General features: G+C 47.8%; 1 protein-coding gene across 2 annotated transcripts in view; it reads right to left on the reverse strand.

Annotated features, from left to right (window-relative positions):
* Positions 1-7,786: 7,786 nt before the first annotated feature.
* TPST2 (tyrosylprotein sulfotransferase 2) overlaps positions 7,787-18,419 on the reverse strand; it is a 55,949-nt gene continuing 45,316 nt past the window's right edge. For both annotated transcript variants that reach the window (XM_069557405.1, XM_069557406.1), the window contains 3 exons: positions 15,687-15,737; positions 9,938-9,986; positions 7,787-8,309 (listed from right to left, as the gene is read on the reverse strand). In XM_069557405.1, coding sequence (XP_069413506.1) covers positions 9,945-9,986; positions 15,687-15,737 — 93 coding nt within the window. In that variant the 3' untranslated portion in view covers positions 7,787-8,309; positions 9,938-9,944. The remainder of the gene's footprint in view (positions 8,310-9,937; positions 9,987-15,686; positions 15,738-18,419) is intronic.

Below are 18,419 nucleotides of genomic sequence, written 5' to 3' on the forward strand. Positions count from 1 at the left end.
AAAACCATAGCTTTGACTAGATGAGCCTTTGTTAGCAAAGTAATGTCTCTGCTTTTTAATATGCTGTCTAGGTTGGTCATAACTTTTCTTCCAAGGAGCAAGCATCTTTTAATTTCATGGCTTCAGTCCCCATCAGCTGTGATTTTGGAGCCCCCCAAAATAAAGTCTGTCACTGTTTCCACTGTTTCTCCAACTACTTGCCATGAAGTGATGGGACCAGATGCCATGATCTTAGTTTTCTGAATGCTGAGTTTTAAGCCAACTTTTTCACTCTCCTCTTTCACTTTCATCAAGAGGCTCTTTAATTCTTCTTCACTTTCTGCCATAAGGATGGTGTCACCTGCATATCTGAGGTTATTGATATTTCTCCCAGCAGATTCCAGCTTGTGCTTCATCCAGCCCAGCCTTTCTCATGATGTACTCTGCATATAAGTTAAATAAGCAGGGTGGCAATATATAGCTTTGTCATGCTCCCTTCCCGATTTGGAGCCAGTCTCTTGTTGCATGTCCAGTTCTAACTGTTGCTTCCTGACCTGCATACAGGTTTCTCAGGAGGCAGGTCAGGCGGTCTGGTGCTCCCACCTCTTGAAGAATTTTCCACAGTTTGTTGTGACCCACACAGTCAAAGTTTTTCACACACTCAATCAAGCAGAAGCAGACGTTTTTCTGGAACTCTCTTGCTTTTTCCATGATCCAACAGATGTTGGCCATTTGACCTCGGGTTCCTCTCCCTTTTCTAAATCCAGCTTGAACATCTGGAAGTTCACCAGTCATGTACTGTTGAAGCCTGGCGTGGAGAATTTTGAGCATTACTTTGCAGGCATGTGAGATGAGTGCAATTGTGCGGTAGTTTGAGCATTCTTTGGCATTGTCTTTCTTTGGGATTGGAATGAAAACCGACCTTTTCCACTGTGGCCACTGCTGTTTTCCAAATTTGTTGGCATATTGAGTACAGCACTTTAACAGCATCATCTTTTAGCATTTGAAATAACTCAACTGGAATTCCATCACCTCCACTAGCTTTGTTCATAGTAATGCTTCCTAAGGCCCACTTCACATTCCAGAATGTCTGGGTCTAGGTGAGTGATCACATCATCGTGTTAATCTGGGTCATTAAAATCTTTTTTGTATAGTTCTTCTGTATATTCTTGCCACCTCTTCTTAATACCTTCTGCTTCCGTTAGGTCCACACCATTTCTGTCCTTTATTGTGCTCATCTGTGCATGAAAATTTCCCTTGGTATTTATTTTCTCGAAGAGATATCTAATCTTTCTCATTCTGTTGTTTTCCTCTATTCCTTTGCATTGATCACTGAGAAGGGCATTCTTATCTCTCTTTGCTGTTCTTTGGAACTTTGCACTCAGATGGGTATACCTTTCCTTTTCTTTTTTGCCTTTCACTTCTCTTCGTTTCATAGCTGTTTGTAAGGCCTCCTCAGACAACCATTTTGCCTTTTTGCATTTCTTTTTCTTGGGGATGGCCTTGATCACTGCCTCCTGTAGAATGTCACAACCTCCATCCATAATTCTTCAGGCACTCTATCGGATCTAATCCCTTGAATATATTTGTCACTTCCACTGTATAATTGTAAGGGATTTGATTTAGGTCATACCTGAATGGTCTAGTGGTTTTCTCTACTTTCCTCAAGTCTGAATTTAGCAATAAGGAGTTCATGATCTGAGCCACAGTCAGCTTCCGGTCTTGTTTTTGCTGACTGTATAGAGCTTCTTCATCTTTGGATGCAAAGAATATAATTCATCGGATTTTGGTATTGACCATCTGGTGATGTCCATGTGCAGAATCTTCTCTTGTGTTGTTGGAAGAAGGTGTTTGCTATGACCAGTGCGTTCTCTTGGCAAAACTCTATTAGCCTCTGCCCTGCTTCATTCAGCATTCCAAGGCCAAATTTGCCTGTTACTCCAAGTGTTTCTTGACTTACTACTTTTGCATTTCAGTCCCCTATAATGAAAAGGACATCTTTTTTGGGTGTTAGTTCTAGAAGGTCTTGTAGGTCTTCATAGAGCCATTCAACTTCAGCTTTTTCAACATTACTGGTCGGGGCACAGACCTGGATTACTGTAATATTGACTGGTTTGCCTTGGAAACGAACAGAGATCATTCTGCTGTTTTAGAGGTTGCATCCAAGTACTGCATTTCAGACTCTTTTTGTTGACTATGATGGCTACTCCATTTCTTCTAAGGGATTCTTGCCCACAGTAGTAGATATAATGGTCATCTGGGTTAAATTCACCCATTCCAGTCCATTTTAGTTCGCTGATTCCTAAAATGTCGATGTTCACTCTTGCCGTCTCCCGTTAGACCACTTCCAATTTGCCTTGATTCATGAAGCTAACATTCCAGGTTCCTATGCAATATTGCTCTTTACAGCATCAGACTTCCATCATCAGTCACATCCACAGCTGGGTGTTCTTTTTGCTTTGGCTCCGTCTCTTCATTCTTTCTGGAATTATTCTCCACTGATCTCCAGTAACATATTGGGCACCTACCGACCTGGGGAGTTCATCTTTCAGTGTCCTATCTTTTTGCCATTTCATACTGTTTATGGTGTTCTCAAGGCAAGAATACTGGTTTGCCATTCCCTTCTCCAGTAAAGACCCAAGAGGCATTGTTAATGTATACACAGAACAAGGGACTTGGAGTCAGGATGTGGGTCTAAATTCCCATGGTCCTGAATTAAACAAGAACCTACAGGAAGCCAATTACTTGGGAAAGAGGTCTGTGTCTCTGTATCCCCAATGACATGTCTTGTCCATGTGCCAGACAGATAGATACTACATAACATGCACTCAGGAAAGGATCTAGAAAGTGAGGTTTTAGTAGAGGAGAAGGCCAGAGGGAGCAAGTCTTAGAGATTGAAGGCCCACTATGGAGCAGAGTGAGGCAAACACGGAGACAAGATAAACCATTCTGAGCCGGGGTCTGAAAATGTACTTGCTTCTGTTTATAGGTCAAAACCAAAAATAAACGTAAGCCTGGCATCTCTGTAGCCGTGTCCACAGCTTTACAGCAGACTTTATAAATCTGTAGTTACTTTGATCTCGAGGGATTGATGCCAGTGGATTTACTTCAACAAATGGACCCTACCACGTGGCTTCTGGAGAAGGAAACTTTGTGGATTGTCATGGGGTCACTGAGAATACAGGCTCTGATCAAGTGATCAGAGTGTATGTGTCCCCTAGAATGGGGCGAATGGAAATCTTCAATAGGATGTCCTGAGAAGATCGAAGCATCAATCCTGTGATTTCTGCCAAGGTGCATAACCTGAATGGACCCATGAGGATACATAAGACAAACCCCCAGTAAGGGGATTTGTATAAAACAACTGCTCTGGGGCTTCCCTGGTGGTCCAGTGGTAAAGCATCCGCCTGCCAAGGCAGGAGACGCCGGATCGATCCCTGGTCCTGATCCGGGAAGATCCCACATGTCGTGGAGCAACTAAGCACTTGGCATCCCGGCTGCTCAGCCTGTGCTCTAGAGCCTGGGAGCCGCAACTACTTAAGCCCACGAGTCCCAGAGCCTGTGCTCGAGAGCAAGAGAAGCCGTGGAAATGAGAAGCCAGCGCACCTCAGTTAGAGTAGCCCCCGCTCTCCACACGAGAAAAGTCCTGCAGAAAAGACCCAGCACCGCCAAAACTAAATCAATGTTTTAAAAGAACTGCTCTGCAACCTCCAAAAGTGCCAAGGGAGTGAAAGGTAAAGAAAAACCCTAGAACTGTTCCAGACGAAAGGAAACTGAAGGGACATGACAACTAAAAGCAACAGATGCTTCTGAACTGGATCTTTTTGCGATAAAGGAAGTTTCTGGGGCAGCTGTCAAAACGCCAGTGCGGTCTGAGGGCTCCACGGTGGTGGCGCGTCCAGGTTCGTTTCTTGCTTTTGACGATTGTCCTGTGGTTACACTGGAGAATGTCTTTGTTAGTTGGAAATACTAGCGTATTTACGGGGTGATAGGACATCACGTAGGCAACTTATTCTCAAATGATTAAAAGAAAAAAAAATGTCTTCTCCCTGAATATTCATTGGAAGGGCTGGTGCTGAAGCTGCAATATTTTGGCAACCTGATGGGAAGAGCCAACTCAAAGGAAAATACCTTGATGCTGGGAAAGATGGAGGGCAGGAGAAGGGGGCGACAGAGGATGAGATGGTTGGATGGCATCTCAGTGGACACAAGTCTGAGCAAACTCCGGGAGACGGTGAAGGACAGGGAAGCCTGCACACTGCAGTCCACGGGGTCACAAAGAGTCGGACACGACTGAGCGACTAGAAACCATGACAACAATGTACTTGGATTTTTTTTTAAGTGAAGTTTCTGGAGTAAAACGTCAAGGACCCAAATAATTTCCACTTTGTTTCTTAGACCTGGGCAGGTTGTTTCACTTCTCTACACTTCAGTTTCCCATCTCTATTGGCATATTATTTTCGTTTGGCTGGATAGCAAGTGGGATCTTAGTTCCTTGAGCAAGGATCGAACCTGCACCCCCTGTGGTGGAAGCACGAGGTCTTAATCACTGGACAACCAGGGAAGTCCCTTCCATCTCTAAAATAGGGATAAACCTTGTATTGCTCTGAAAGGCAGTTCCCAGGGCCAAAATAAAAAGCGGGAGAGAGCGAGCTAATTAATGCACGTAAGAAGCTCCTGGCTCAGTCAGATCTACTTTGATTTAGAAGACAATCGCAAATCTCTGCATGGACGGTCTCGAGCCTCAAGGACAAGTGGTTTTTCCAGATTTTTGGACTCAAGTGCACACAGCCTCCGGAAAAGCCAGGAGGGAGGTGGCCAGAGGTTTAGTTTGAGGATTCGCAGATCCAGTCTGGTCTCCCAGAATTCCCCAGATAAAACCCTTCATTTGGGACCCAGGGGATCCAGGCCTATGTCTAGATTCCCAATGAGGTGCTCAGACATGTAGCCTTCCCAGGAGGGGTTGCCAGGCAACAAGGTTCCTCAGCAGAAGCCTGGCAGGGCTCTCGACCCTCATTGGTCCTTTTCTTCCCTTTTCACAGAAGAGGCAGCAGAGGAGGCCACGCCCTACGGGGAGGTACCAGGGTCACATAGGGTGTTTAAGGGCGGTGCCTGCCCCATCCCACATCGATTCTATCCACTTACACGTGAGCGACTAATGCATAGACTGACTCCTGTCTGTTCAGGGTCACAAAGAAAAAAAGCTCTGCACATGTCATCTCTTCGATTCCCCAATCTTCCAAGGTAATTTCTGTAATATTTCCACAGGGGTCCACACTTCTAATCACCCGCTTAGGCCACTCACACCATACGGAACTGTTTCTATATTGCCTTCAAAAGATTTTGGGGTGGGGGGGGGAATCCTGAGTTACAACTTTAAATAGGTTGGTACCATAGAAACAATCTGTAAATGGCATTTCAAAGACGATATATTTAAAGTCTAGCACAAGTCCCTTTTCTGGGACACTGACATTCTACAGTGGCACATGGCTGAGTCGTAATTTGAGTTCTGTCACAAAAATATATATATCATGTCCTGAGCTTGGCAGAACCGAAGACCCAGATGAGCTGAGACTAGCAAATGTGGTTTCCTTTTAAGTGTTTCTTACAGATGGCTTCTCCCCTACTTATCTTTCAAGCATCTGTGAGCACTGTCCTGAGATAGCTGAGAGGAGGTTCTGCAGGCCTGGGGCGTTACTGTGTGGCAAGCATCCTCAAAAGGTGATAAAGGTGAGGTGAGCGCCAGCTCCAGGTATGTCCCTCAACTGCGTGGCATCTGCTGGCGGAGGCAGGGGGTGGAGGCAGCTGTCACGTAAGAAGTCTGGCTATCCTGAGACCGCCATCCGCAAGAAGTCCAGACTGGCATGTGGAGAGAGTACACGAGAGTGATGCCCGCAGATCATCCAACACCTGAGCCCAGGCACCAGACACCCGAATGCAGGACCCTACAGTGGACCATCTGACTAGGGTGACAAGCCCCGGCCACCATCTGACTCCGAGGACCACCGGGGTTGCTCTAGTTGACTCCCAGAGCTGCGAGGTTGCACAAGGCATGGTTAAGTCCCAAAGCCGGGGGCCGGTTAGTCACACAGCGAGGGACGGGCGGAACCATGAATGAGCCTGGATGCCTTCCGGGACACTGACACTCCACAGCGGCACGTGGCTTAGTCTGAATTTTCAGTTTCTGTCACAAAAGAACACATATCGTGGCCTGAGCTTGACAGAACGGAAGATCCAGACCAGCCTGAGATGGGCAAAAAGTAGCTGAGATCACGCCCCTCGAGGGTCATGAGCTTCCTGCGCCCACGACTCCGGTAGCAGCCCATCCCACTGCCGTCTCAAGACCGGGAAGACACGAGCTGCTTCCCTCTGTGAGCTCATCACTTCCCAGGCATCACACCCACCTCACCCACCAGCCCCTCCCAATAAACCCAGGAAGTTCTAACTTCCCCCTTTTACAGATGAAGAAACAGGGGCCCAAGCCACATAGCTGGTACTCTGGCCCGACTCCAAAAAGCCATACCCCACGCCACTGTGAGTCACTGCCTTCCCGAAGCCACACTACCGTCATGGGAATGCAGGAAAGGGGGTGTGAGCAAAACATTTAACCCTTAAGGATAAAAAACTGTTGAGCCTGGTTGATCCCTAAGCATTTGGGGGATTGTCAAGCCAAGGACCAACTCAGCAGGTTTGGAGAAAGTGCAAATGCTGCAAATGACAAAGAAAGGAGGGGACCAGCTCCTGGGAGCTCGCCTCCTGCAATGGAATGTCCTTTACTAAAAGGAGTGTCTTTGGACACGTAGGACCTCGGCCCACCGAAGGCCAGAGAGTCTATGCTAATCCTATGGTTTATAGGGGGAAGGTCTTGGGTCACGCTGTCATCATTCGGCCTCTTGAAGGGCTGGAGACAAGAGTAACTAAGGTCAGTTGCCCCATGCCTTCGTGACTGATGCCCAGTAAAAAAATGCTGGCCACCAAGCCGCAGGCGAGCCTTCCTGGCCGGCAACACTTCACACGTCATCACATACCCTTGGCAGAAGTGAGCGCGTTCGCTTAGACTCCGCTAGGAGAGGGTATCTGAGGGCTTGTGTGTAGGTTCTCCCGGACTTCTCTGCGCCTTCTCCCCCTTTGCTGACTTTAGTTTTGAGTATTTATTTGGCTGTGTCAGGCCTCCATCGCAGCGTGCGGGATCTTTCATTGCACTGCCGGGCTCTAGAGTACGCAGGCTCAGTAGCTGTTCTGAGATATGTGGGATCTTAGGTCCTCAAGTTCCCACGGATCCAACCCGCCTTCCCTGCATCCCAAGGTGCATTCCTAACCACCAGGGAAGCCCCTCCTTGCTGATTTTAATCCACGTCTTTTCACTGTAATAAACCATTAACTGTGAGTCCACCAGGTTTGCGCAATTCCATGAGTTCTAGCCAACTGCAGAACCCGAGGGCGGCCCTGGGATTCCCCGACGTGGGAGTTCAGCTGTGCCCTTGCATGGGCCTATTCTCCAGCTTTTGCTCTTCATCAGTCCACATGACAAAACTCAACACAGAGGGGGAAAAATCTATTCACTCTCTAAAGTCAGTGTTAAAGTTGCTCAGTCGTGTCCGACTCTTTGAGACCCTGTGGACTGTAGCCCACCAGGCTCCTCTGTCCAAGGGATTTCCCAGGCAAGAATACTGGAGTGGGTAGCCATTCCCTTCTCCATGGGATCTTCCCAACCCTGGGATGGAACACGGGTCCCCTGCATTGGCAGGCAGATTCTTGACCATCTGAGCCACCAGGGAAGCTCTCTGTAAAGTACGGCACAGACAAATGAATCCCTGTTCAGTTTATTCAAATAATATATATATATATAATTTTTTTTCCTCTGTGAAACTGAGTAGAACCAAGGAAGAATAAAAGAAAGCCTCATATATTAAATTCTTAAATAGATTCTTTGACTTCAAAAGTAAGGGTCAACAGGAGAGGCGCAGGCGGTGGGCCCTGACCCAGACACAAAGCCGCCACAGCAGTCCTGTGAGTTGAGGAGGATGGCAAATCCATTTCTTAAAAAAACAAAAAAAAGTTCTCGAGGGGAAAAATATAAAATAACCTAAGTTTCAAAAGCTGGACTACTTTTACACTCTTGGCTCTCTACCCTGGACTGTCCTAAGACAGAGTATCTCAAGGTTAAGTTTCCAATGACACAGCTTTTGCAAACATATATGCAAAGACGTTCCTCATGAGCAGTCCTGTTTTGGCGGTTAATAGCAAGCAATATGCTTGGATTAGAGGTCCGATTTCCACTCGAATGCAAAGTTTCTCCTCTTCTGGCAAACAAAACCATGTGCCGAGATCTGAAAGGGGGGAAAAAAAAAACCAGAAATGGGCGTTAGGCCCCAGTCATGATTCCGAAATAGCTCTTGTGTATTTATACATGTGACGGCTGGACGGCTGGTCTGCGTGTACTCACATAAGCCTGTGGGATTTTCCTATAGCATCCCAGATGGCCGGAGAGAATCTACATTTAAAAATGTCTCCTGGGTTCTTACCCACAGCTCAGCCTGCTGCCTCTCCACCTCGAAGATACACTTTCCTGACTTAACGAGGAGCAAATGGCAGTGATGAAAAGTGCCATTGAATTTCTGGAGGGCAAGGGAGGAAGTGTGTTCAAGGGCAACTCCCTACCAGGAATTAGCTAAAGCACCCTGTCTCTGGTACCTCGTCTGAGCAGTAAAGCGGGGAACAGATCTGGCTTTCATCAAAGGTTCAGGATTCTACTAAAGAACCCGCAGAAAGAGAGCAAGGGGAATCAAGTTGGGGAGAAACCCAGAAAAGGCTGCTTTCAACGCGAGGCTTCTTAGGGACAAAGCGGAAGTCCTGGATTTTAGCACAACTCAAGATGGGAACCCTGGTAACAATGGTGACTCAAGTGTCTCTCCAGCCTTAGGGTGCTGGTACAAAGGGGATTTCAAGAAAAACAAACAAACATGCTGATTATTTAAAAAGAAGGCAAGGAGACTAAAAATAGGCTCGAGGCTAGAAGCTCTGTTACAGTTTGAAAGCAGCAGCAGAATAAATACCCAGGCAAGTTGGTCCTGGCCTCCGCGTTCCCCCAGGTTTCCTTGAGCCTGATCAGAGAAGCAGGAGTGTAAGGAGGCGAGTTCAGTGGCTGGAGCCTTAGCTCTGGGGCCCATGGACAGGGCCTAGCACTCCCACCCAGGCCAGCTCACTTCAACTCACAACCACCCTCGCAAGCGGAACAGGGGCGAATCCCCTTCTCCAGACAGGGAAACAGAGGCCAGCAGGAGTCCAGCCTGGAGTCCGTTCTGAAATATTCGACTTCCCGAGATCAGAACCTGTTCCCCCCTCCCCACCCCGGCAAAACACGGATTAAAATCATCTGTTAAAAGCAAACTCTGGGGGAGATGACGTTTGGCAGCTGTGTGACCTTGAGCAAGTCCAAGCCCTTCTCTGGGCTTTGGTTTTTCTCCTCCGTAAAATCGGGGACCTGCCTCCCAGGGATGCTGAGGATAAGAGGAGTAATGGCCGAGGACCACTTGGGCCAGTGCAATGGGGGCTATTCTTAGACCAGAGCCGCCTGTGACTATTATTAGAACGTTAATTGCTTTGGGCCAACCTGATGCTGTTTATAGAAGCCAGGCTGCCAAACAACAGCCTGTGCAAATCAGTCTAGAGTCCCCCCATCACACTGGTCCTCTGTACCCCCTGCCCAATGACAGAGGAACCTGTTTCTTGTTGGTTCACCACTGATCCCTGCTGCCACCCAGATCCAGAGCTAGGAGACCAAGCCTTGATTCTATAGATAGCTCCCCAAGCCATCGCCATGGAAACCTAGCCAGCCTGGGTTAGTCCACCTGGGTAGCCTCTCCCAGACCCAGGGAGGCTCAGGAAGGAACAAGCTTTTCAGGAAAGCGGCTGGTCTCAGAAGTGGTTAGAGGCCCTGGGAAGTCCACAGACCTACCTGGAAATCATGAGCTTCCTAGGTGGGAGGAGGTGCTGTTCGGGTTCACCTGGAAGAAGACAACACACAGAGGAAGGGTCATGGCCAGGTGGGGGTGCCAGGGTCTCACTGCCCCGAGGTTCAGCCCTTAGCGCCACTGAATTGCGAACACACTCCCTCACTGAGCTACTGTGAACACGACTTGTTGTTCCACTGCTCAGTCGTGTCCAGCGCTTTGCGACCCCATGGACCGCAGCACGCCAGGCTCCCGCATCCTTCACCATCTTCCAGAGTTTGCTCAAACTCACGGCCATCGAGCTGGTGATGCCATCCAACACCTCGTTTTCTGTCGTCCCCTTCTCCTCCTGCCTTCAGTCTTCCCCAGCATCGAGGAACATGACATGACAGACCCCCTCCTATTCCCCTCTGCCTCACATTCTAGTGGGGAGAGCCTGCCTGCTCAGCAAACGCGTCTGTATGGAATTATTAAGTCCAGGCAACACAGTGGGCTGATGAGTGACGGGCGCTGGGGCGCCTTCAAACAAAGTGGTTCACAGAGGCCCCTGCAGAGGGATGATGTTTCAGGTGCGGTGTAACGAAAGATCTGGGCTTCCCAGGTGGTGCTGGTGGTGAAGAACATGCCTGCCAACGCAAGTAGGCATGAGAGACACGGGTTCCATCCCTGGAAGATCCCCTGGAGGAGGGCACCACAACCCACTGCAGCATTCTTCCTGGAGAATCCCATGCCTGGCGGGCAAAGAGCAGGACATGACTAAAGTGACCTAGCATGCATGTGCGTAACAAGAAACCTACGTCTTTACCCTGGTCCAGGCACCAAGCTCCTAGAATGCTTGCAATCTCCCTAGTGATAAAAAGCGTCTTTTGTCTGCAAATGAGATGACGGGGTGGTTAGGGCCCCCGAGTTTCAGGGTGGGGGCTTGGTCACCCATGATTAATGGGTTGGAAACTGCAGTGCCCGCTGCCCCTACCCACACCTCTGGAGAGCAATAAATAACAAATGGTCAGTGATTTAATCAACCATACCTATTTAATGCATGCATGCTCAACCGTGTCCGACTCTCTGCGACCTCACAGACTGTAGCCCTCCAAGCTCCTCTGTCCATGCCGTTTTTCAGGCAAGAACACTGGAGTGGGTTGCCGTTTCCTCCTCGGGGGAATCTTCCCGACCCAGGGGTCGAACCCACGTCTCCAGTGTCTCCTGCACTGGCAGGTGGATTCCTTACCACTGTGCGACCTGGGGAGCCCACACGCCTACCACGTAATGAAGCCTCCAGAAACATTCCTAAAGGGTGAGGCGCAAAGAGCTTCAGGGCTGGTGGACAAGCGACAGAAAGGTGGGGGGTAGTATGGGCATCTGAAGAGGGGGTACTCTTGTGGGGCGGGGGCCCTTAACCTGGGGGGTTAGAGGCTATGTCTGGAAATCAGTGTCAGAATTTAACTGAGTTGTGCAACAGCTGCTTATCTGAGGTTATTGATATTTCTCCCGGCAATCTGGATTCCAGCTTGTGTTTCTTCCAGTCCAGTGTTTCTCATGATGTACTCTGCATAGGAGTTAAATAAGCAGGGTGACAATATACAGCCTTGACATACTCCTTTTCCTATTTGGAACCAGTCTGTTGTTCCATGTCCAGTTCTAACTGTTGCTTCCTGACCTGCATACAGATTTCTAAAGAGGCAGGTTACGTGGTCTGGGATTCCCATCTCTTTCAGAATTTTCCACAGTTGATTGTGATCCACACAGTCAAAGGCTTTGGCATAGTCAATAAAGCAGAAAGATGTTTTTCTGGAACTCTCTTGCTTTTTCCATGATCCAGCGGATGTTGGCAATTTGATCTCTGATTCCTCTGCCTTTTCTAAAACCACCTTGAACATCAGGGAGTTCACGGTTCATGTATTACTAAAGCCTGGCTTGGAGAATTTTGAGCATTACTTTGCTAGCGTGTGAGATGAGTGCAATTGTGCGGTAGTTTGAGCATTCTTTTGCATTGCCTTTCTTTGGAATTGGAATGAAAACTGACCTTTTCCAGTCCTGTGGCCACTGCTGTTTTCCAAATTTGCTGGCATATTGAGTGCAGCACTTTCACAGCATCATCTTTCAGGGTTTGAAACGGCTCAACTGGAATTCCATCACCTCCACTAGCTTTGTTCGTAGTGATGCTTTCTAAGGCCCACTTGACTTCACATTCCAAGACGTCTGGCTCTAGATTAGTGATTACACCATCATGATTATCTGGGTCGTGAAGATCTTTTTTGTACAGTTCTTTCGTGTATTCTTGCCACCTCTTCTTAATATCTTCTGCTTCTGTTAGGTCCATACCATTTCTGTCCTTTATCAAGCCCATCTTTGCATGAAATGTTCCCTTGGTATCTCTAATTTTCTTAAAAGAGATCTCTAGTCTTTCCCATTCTGTTGTTTTCCTCTACTTCTTTGCATTGATCACTGAAGAAGGCTTTCTTATCTCTTCTTGCTATTCTTTGGAACTCTGCATTCAGATACTTAGATCTTTCCTTTTCTCCTTTGCTTTTCGCCTCTCTTTCACAGCTATTTGTAAGGCCTCCCCAGACAGCCATTTTGCTTTTTTGCATTTCTTTTCCATTGGGATGGTCTTGATCCCTGTCTCCTGTACAATGTCACGAACCTCATTCCATAGTTCATCAGGCACTCTATCAGATCTAGGCCCTTAAATCTATTTCTCACTTCCACTGTATAATCATAAGGGATTTGATTTAAGTCATACCTGAATGGTTTAGCGGTTTTCCCTACTTTCTTCAATTTGAGTCTGAATTTGGTAATAAGGAGTTCATGATCTAAGTCACAGTCAGCTCCTGGTCTTGTTTTTGATATGCAGATATGCAGATGACACCACCCTTATGGCAGAAAGTGAAGAGGTGCTAAAAAGCCTCTTGATGAAAGTGAAAGTGGAGAGTGAAAAAGTTGGCTTAAAGCTCAACATTCAGAAAACAAAGATCATGGCATCTGGTCCCATCACTTCATGGCAAATAGATGGGGAAACAGTAGAAACAGTGTCAGACTTTTTTTGGGGGGGCTCCAAAATCACTGCAGATGGTGACTGCAGCCATGCAATTAAAAGATGCTTACTCCTTGGAAGAAAAGTTATGACCAACCTAGATAGTATATTCAAAAACAGAGACATTACTTTGCTGACTAAGGTCCGTCTAGTCAAGGCTATGGTTTTTCCTGTGGTCATGTATGGATGTGAGAGTTGGACTGTGAAGAAGGCTAAGCGCCGAAGAATTGATGCTTTTGAACTGTGGTGTTGGAGAAGACTCTTGAGAGCCCCTTGGACTGCAAGGAGATCCAACCAGTCCATTCTGAAGGAGATCAACCCTGGGATTTCTTTGGAAGGAATGATGCTAAAGCTGAAGCTCCAGTACTTTGGCTATCTCATGCGAAGAGTTGACTCACTGGAAAAGACTCTGATGCTGGGAGGGATTGGGGGCAGGAGGAGAAGGGGACGACCAAGGATGAGATGGCTGGATGGCATCACGGACTCAAGGGACGTGAGTCTGAGTGAACTCAGGGAGATGGTGATGGACAGGGAGGCCTGGTGTGCTGCGATTCATGGGGTCGCAAAGAGTCAGACACGACTGAGCAACTGAACTGAACTGAACTGTGCCAACAGCTAGCTGGTGTCTAGACATTCAGGTTGTTGGTGCTGGAAATCACCCCATGAGCAAAGATCCAGAAGATGAAACGAGGCCAGCCCGGCAGAGGGAACAGCAAAGCCCTGGGAAGGAGAGGGTGTGTGGCGTTTAGGAAGTGAGTACTCATTTTTTGCATGAGCTACAATTCTGATGTGTGAGCTGCTTTGTTTTGCTGGCTTCCAACTCTCCCATTTTTTTCATTGCACAAGGACATTTTGGATGGCTACACAGTATCCTAGGACTCTGTATAATGTACACACCACCATTACTCCACTGTTGCCTACGGCTGTTTTCGAATTTTACAGTATCCTGCATGAGGTCATGTGTGTATGGGGGGCGGGGACAGTGGAGGAGAAGAGGGTGGGAAGTAGGAATTTGATATACTCGTGGGGTAGCTCTCCTGAGGGCGGGACTGCTCACGATGACAAGCATATGCCACCCCTTTATTTTTGGTCCTAATAGAGCAAAACACACAGTCCCACACAGTGCAGGAGAGTGTAAGCTGGTCCAATTCTTTTGTAAGACAATTTTAGCCTTGTAGTTGAAGAGTCTTAACAAGGACTCTCCCAAGGACTTCCCCGGTGGCCCAGTGGTTAAGACTTCGCCTTCTAACGGTGCAGATTTTATCACTGGTTGAGAAGCTAAGATCAAATGCCTTGCGGCCAAAAATCCAAACCATAAATGAGAAGCAATATTGTAACAAAATTCAATAAAGACTTTAAAAACGGTTCACCCATTCCACTCCCTAAAAATGTATTCTAAGGGAATGAGTCCACAGAGCCCTCCACCCCTCACGCCACAGAAGAGAGGCAAAACCAGTACATGACACCATTCAAAATATCGTAAAAACTGCAAACCATTTCAGGATGACAGTTAAGTAACTGGAGGCAGAGAATGCATGGGGTCACCCAGAATGACCACAGTAAAACCCCCAGGATGGAAAAATACCAAGAAAGCAAAACAAAGCAGCTCACACCATGCGACTGCAAGGAATACAAAAATGAATATCCAGGCGGGCCCCCCCAAAAAAGCTATATGTAAAAATGAAAAGAGTTTCAGACTGTGGTTAATCCCCCTCAGTCCACTTCTGTTTGTTGTTCTTGTTACATCTTTTTTGAGTTAAAACAAATAACAAATTAGTACTGACTAATTCTGGCAACATTTTTCTTCACAGTGGCATGAGATGGCCTTCTGGTTCCCAGGCAGGGAGCATTGGACTCCACGCCAGAGGGTCGACATGTACGGGCCCCCAGGCAGTGAAAATGTGTGAGTTTGATAACTAAAGTGGAAACTGGTACAGGGTGGTTCGCCTTTTATTGGCGAACACTCACACACACACAAACTGAAACTACTGATTTTAGCATCAGGACAATTCATTAAAAAAAGAAGCACTTTCGGGACCTCCCTAGCATTCCCGTGGTTAACACTCCGAGCTCTCACTGCAGGGGGCTCGGGTTAGATCCCTGGTCTGGGAACTAAGATCTCACATGTGTTGGCACTGCCAAGAATTAATCAACTTAAAAAAAAAATTTTTCTTCTTTTAAAGGAACACCTGAGCACCCAAAGGAGGATGGTTGGATGGCTTAATGTCAGTCCCAGGAGCAGTTTTTTCTGACAAGATCCAGGGACGGATGCACGCAGGACACAGGGAAGGCCAGGCGTGGGGGACGCGTGTGGGGACACAGGACTGTATCACGCCTACGTCTGCACGCATACCTGCAGCATGGGACTCTCGTTTTTGGGTAGACTGATGAAACTTTTGCTCTGGGCTGTGGCTGTGTTTGGGAATGGCCACTTAAAATGAAGCTGAATTTAAGACTGGAGGCATGAAGTTTGACAGAAAGTCCCCACCAAATCCCTTTAACTGCGTTCAAGCCAGGGGGCAAGGGGAAGGACGGGGCTCAGGCAGAAGGGCTGCTGTGATGCGGCCCGGCGTGGGTCAGACGCTCAAGAGCCCCCAAGCGGTTCCCCATCCCCCCCTAGTTTTCTGATGGGAGAACCACTGGCTGCACTACAGCTGCGAAGTGTATGAGGGCATAGAGCAGATGGGTGGTACTACAGAATTCCCCCTGGGGTTTCTGACCTGAAAATAGCCTTTCAGATTAGCTGGTGTTTTATAGTCCCCTTTCAAGACCTAGGAAAGAGAAAGAAAAAATCACTATTTTTAGAAATGATCAAAAACCAAAATTTAGCCCGTCATTTCCACACCCACCCACCTACCCATCCACCCTCCCAACTAACCATTTTCCATCCATCCAGCCTCTCACCCATCCATCCATTCATCCACCCACCCACCCACCCACCTACCCTTTCACACATATACCTATCCATCCACCTACCCTCCACCCCCCATTCACACCCCACCAACCCACCCACCCACCCATCCAACCATCTACCCACCAAACGCACCCATCCACTTATCCATCTGCTCATCTATGCATCCATCCAACAAACATTTATTAATAAGCTCCTCCTAAGCATTTATTAACAATACTCCTGACATTATTCTAAGCTCTGGGGTTGGGGGTGGGGGTGGGGGTGTGCAGGGGTTTTACAACATTAACAAGACAAATTAAAATTCCCATTCTCATGCAGCTTCCATTTTAGACTAGGGAGGGCCAGACAACCCACAAGTAACAGCCAAACACAAGGAAACAAGAACAGACCAAACCATGGGAAGCAGAACATGGGAAGCAAGAGGCGGGACTCGGACTGCCCGGGGGCTTCTCGTGAGTGACTGGTCCAACAGGGCCTCTTGGGACACACGGCCTCTGAGCTGAGCCCGTGTTCCAAGGAAACCCTGCCAGGCTGAGCTCTGAAGGAGAAGCTTTCAGACGGAGGGCACAGCGGGGCAATGGCCCTACAGTGGGAACCAGAAAGTTCTAGGTCTTCCCACTGTCCTCTGGAAATACAAGGCTCTGGATAGACCAGTGCTGTCCAATAAAACAGGATGTGAACAACCCTGTAATTTTAAATATTTCAGTAGCCAGAGTATTAAAAAAAAATTTTTTTAAGTAAAATTAATTCTAGTGGGGTTTCTTTGGGGGGAGGGTGGCAGGGGGTGGGGCTTGTGGTATCTCAGTTCCCTGACCAGGAATCGAAGTCACACCCTCAGCAGGGAGAGTGCGAAGTCCTAACCTCTGGCCTGCCAGGGAATTCCCTCTAGGGGTGCTTTTTTTCTATTTTAAACTTAACCAGATACATCCAAAAATTAATACTTCAACACGTAATCGATGGCGTTCAGGGCAGGTCACCCGTCAACACACCACTCTGGCATATTCACTGTTTTGAATTAAAATTGTTTAAGAAACAGTCATGCTGGAAAAGACTCTTGAGAGTCCCTTGGACTGCAAGGAGATCCAACCAGTCAACCCTAAAGGATATCAACCCTGAATATTCATTGGAAGGACTGATGCTGAAGCTCCAACACTCTGGCCGCCTGACGCAAAGAGCTGACTCACTGGAAAATAACCTGATAACTCACTGGAAAGACTGAAGGCAGGAGGATGAGATGGTTGGATGGCATCAATGATTCAACGGACATGAGTTTGAGCAAGCTCTGGGAGATGGTGAAGGAGAGGGAAGCCCGGCATGCTGTGGTCCATGGGCTTGCAAAGAGCCGGGCACGACTTAGTGACTAACAGCAACAGCGCCAGAAGGACACTCTGATCCTCCTTTGAGCCCCTGGGAGCAGGAGGTAAATCTCACCACTGAAAGATGCCCTATCCCCAGGAGGTAGAGAGACATCTTTATCACCAGACAAGGAGAATCTGTGTGAGCAAACCTCGCCTCTTCGCTAACTTACTCCCCCAAGCCCAAGTGTCTCTGTCTTGTCAGCTCTTCACAAATGTATTGTTTCTCTGCCTAAAAGGGATGAAAGATGCCTGCTATGGCCCCTTCCTGTGAATCTATTTTTATGAGCCCTTGTATGTGTATTAAATTTGTTTTCTCTCCTATTAATCTGTCTTGTGTCAATTTCATTATCAGGTCAGCCAAAGAGCCTAGAAGAGAAAAAGGGAAAAGTTTTCCTCCTCTACATAGTCAATATAAAAATGATTAGTGAGAAATTCTACATGCTTTGGGGGGGGCGGCGGGTATGAGTCCGTCTGGAGAAGGCAATGGCACCGTACTCCAGTACTCTTGCCTGGAAAATCCCATGGACGGAGGAGCCTGGTAGGCTGCAGTCCATGGGGTCGCTAAGGGTTGGACACGACTGAGCGACTTGACTTACACTTTTCACTTTCATGCATTGGAGAAGGAAATGGCAACCCACTCCAGTGTTCTTGCCTGGAGAATCCCAGGGACGGGGGAGCCTGGTGGGCTGCCATCTATGGGGTCGCACAGAGTCGGACACGACTAAAGTCACTTAGCAGCAGCAGTCAAGGCTATAGTTTTTCCAGTAGTCATGTATGGCTGGGAGAGTTGGACTATAAAGAAAGCTGAGCACCAAAGAATTGATGCTTTTGAACTGTGTTATTAGAGAAGACTCTTGAGAGTCCCTTGGACTGCAAGGAAATCCAACCAGTCAACCCTAAAGGAAATCAACCCTAAATATTCACTGGAAGGACTGACGCTGAAGCTCCAATACTTTGGCCACCTGATGCTAAGAGCTGACTCACTGGAAAAGACCCTGATGCTGGGAAAGATTGAAGGCGGGAGGAGAAGGGGGCGACAGAGGATGAGATGGTTGGATGGCATCACCAACTTGATGGACACGAGTTTGAGCAAACTTCGGGAGTTGGTGATGGACAGGGAGGCCTGGCCTGCTGCAGTCCAGGTCGCAAAGAGTTGGACACGACTGAGTGACTGAGCTGAT

This window comes from Ovis canadensis, chromosome 17, assembly GCF_042477335.2.
Source record: "Ovis canadensis isolate MfBH-ARS-UI-01 breed Bighorn chromosome 17, ARS-UI_OviCan_v2, whole genome shotgun sequence".
NCBI lineage: Eukaryota > Metazoa > Chordata > Mammalia > Artiodactyla > Bovidae > Ovis > Ovis canadensis.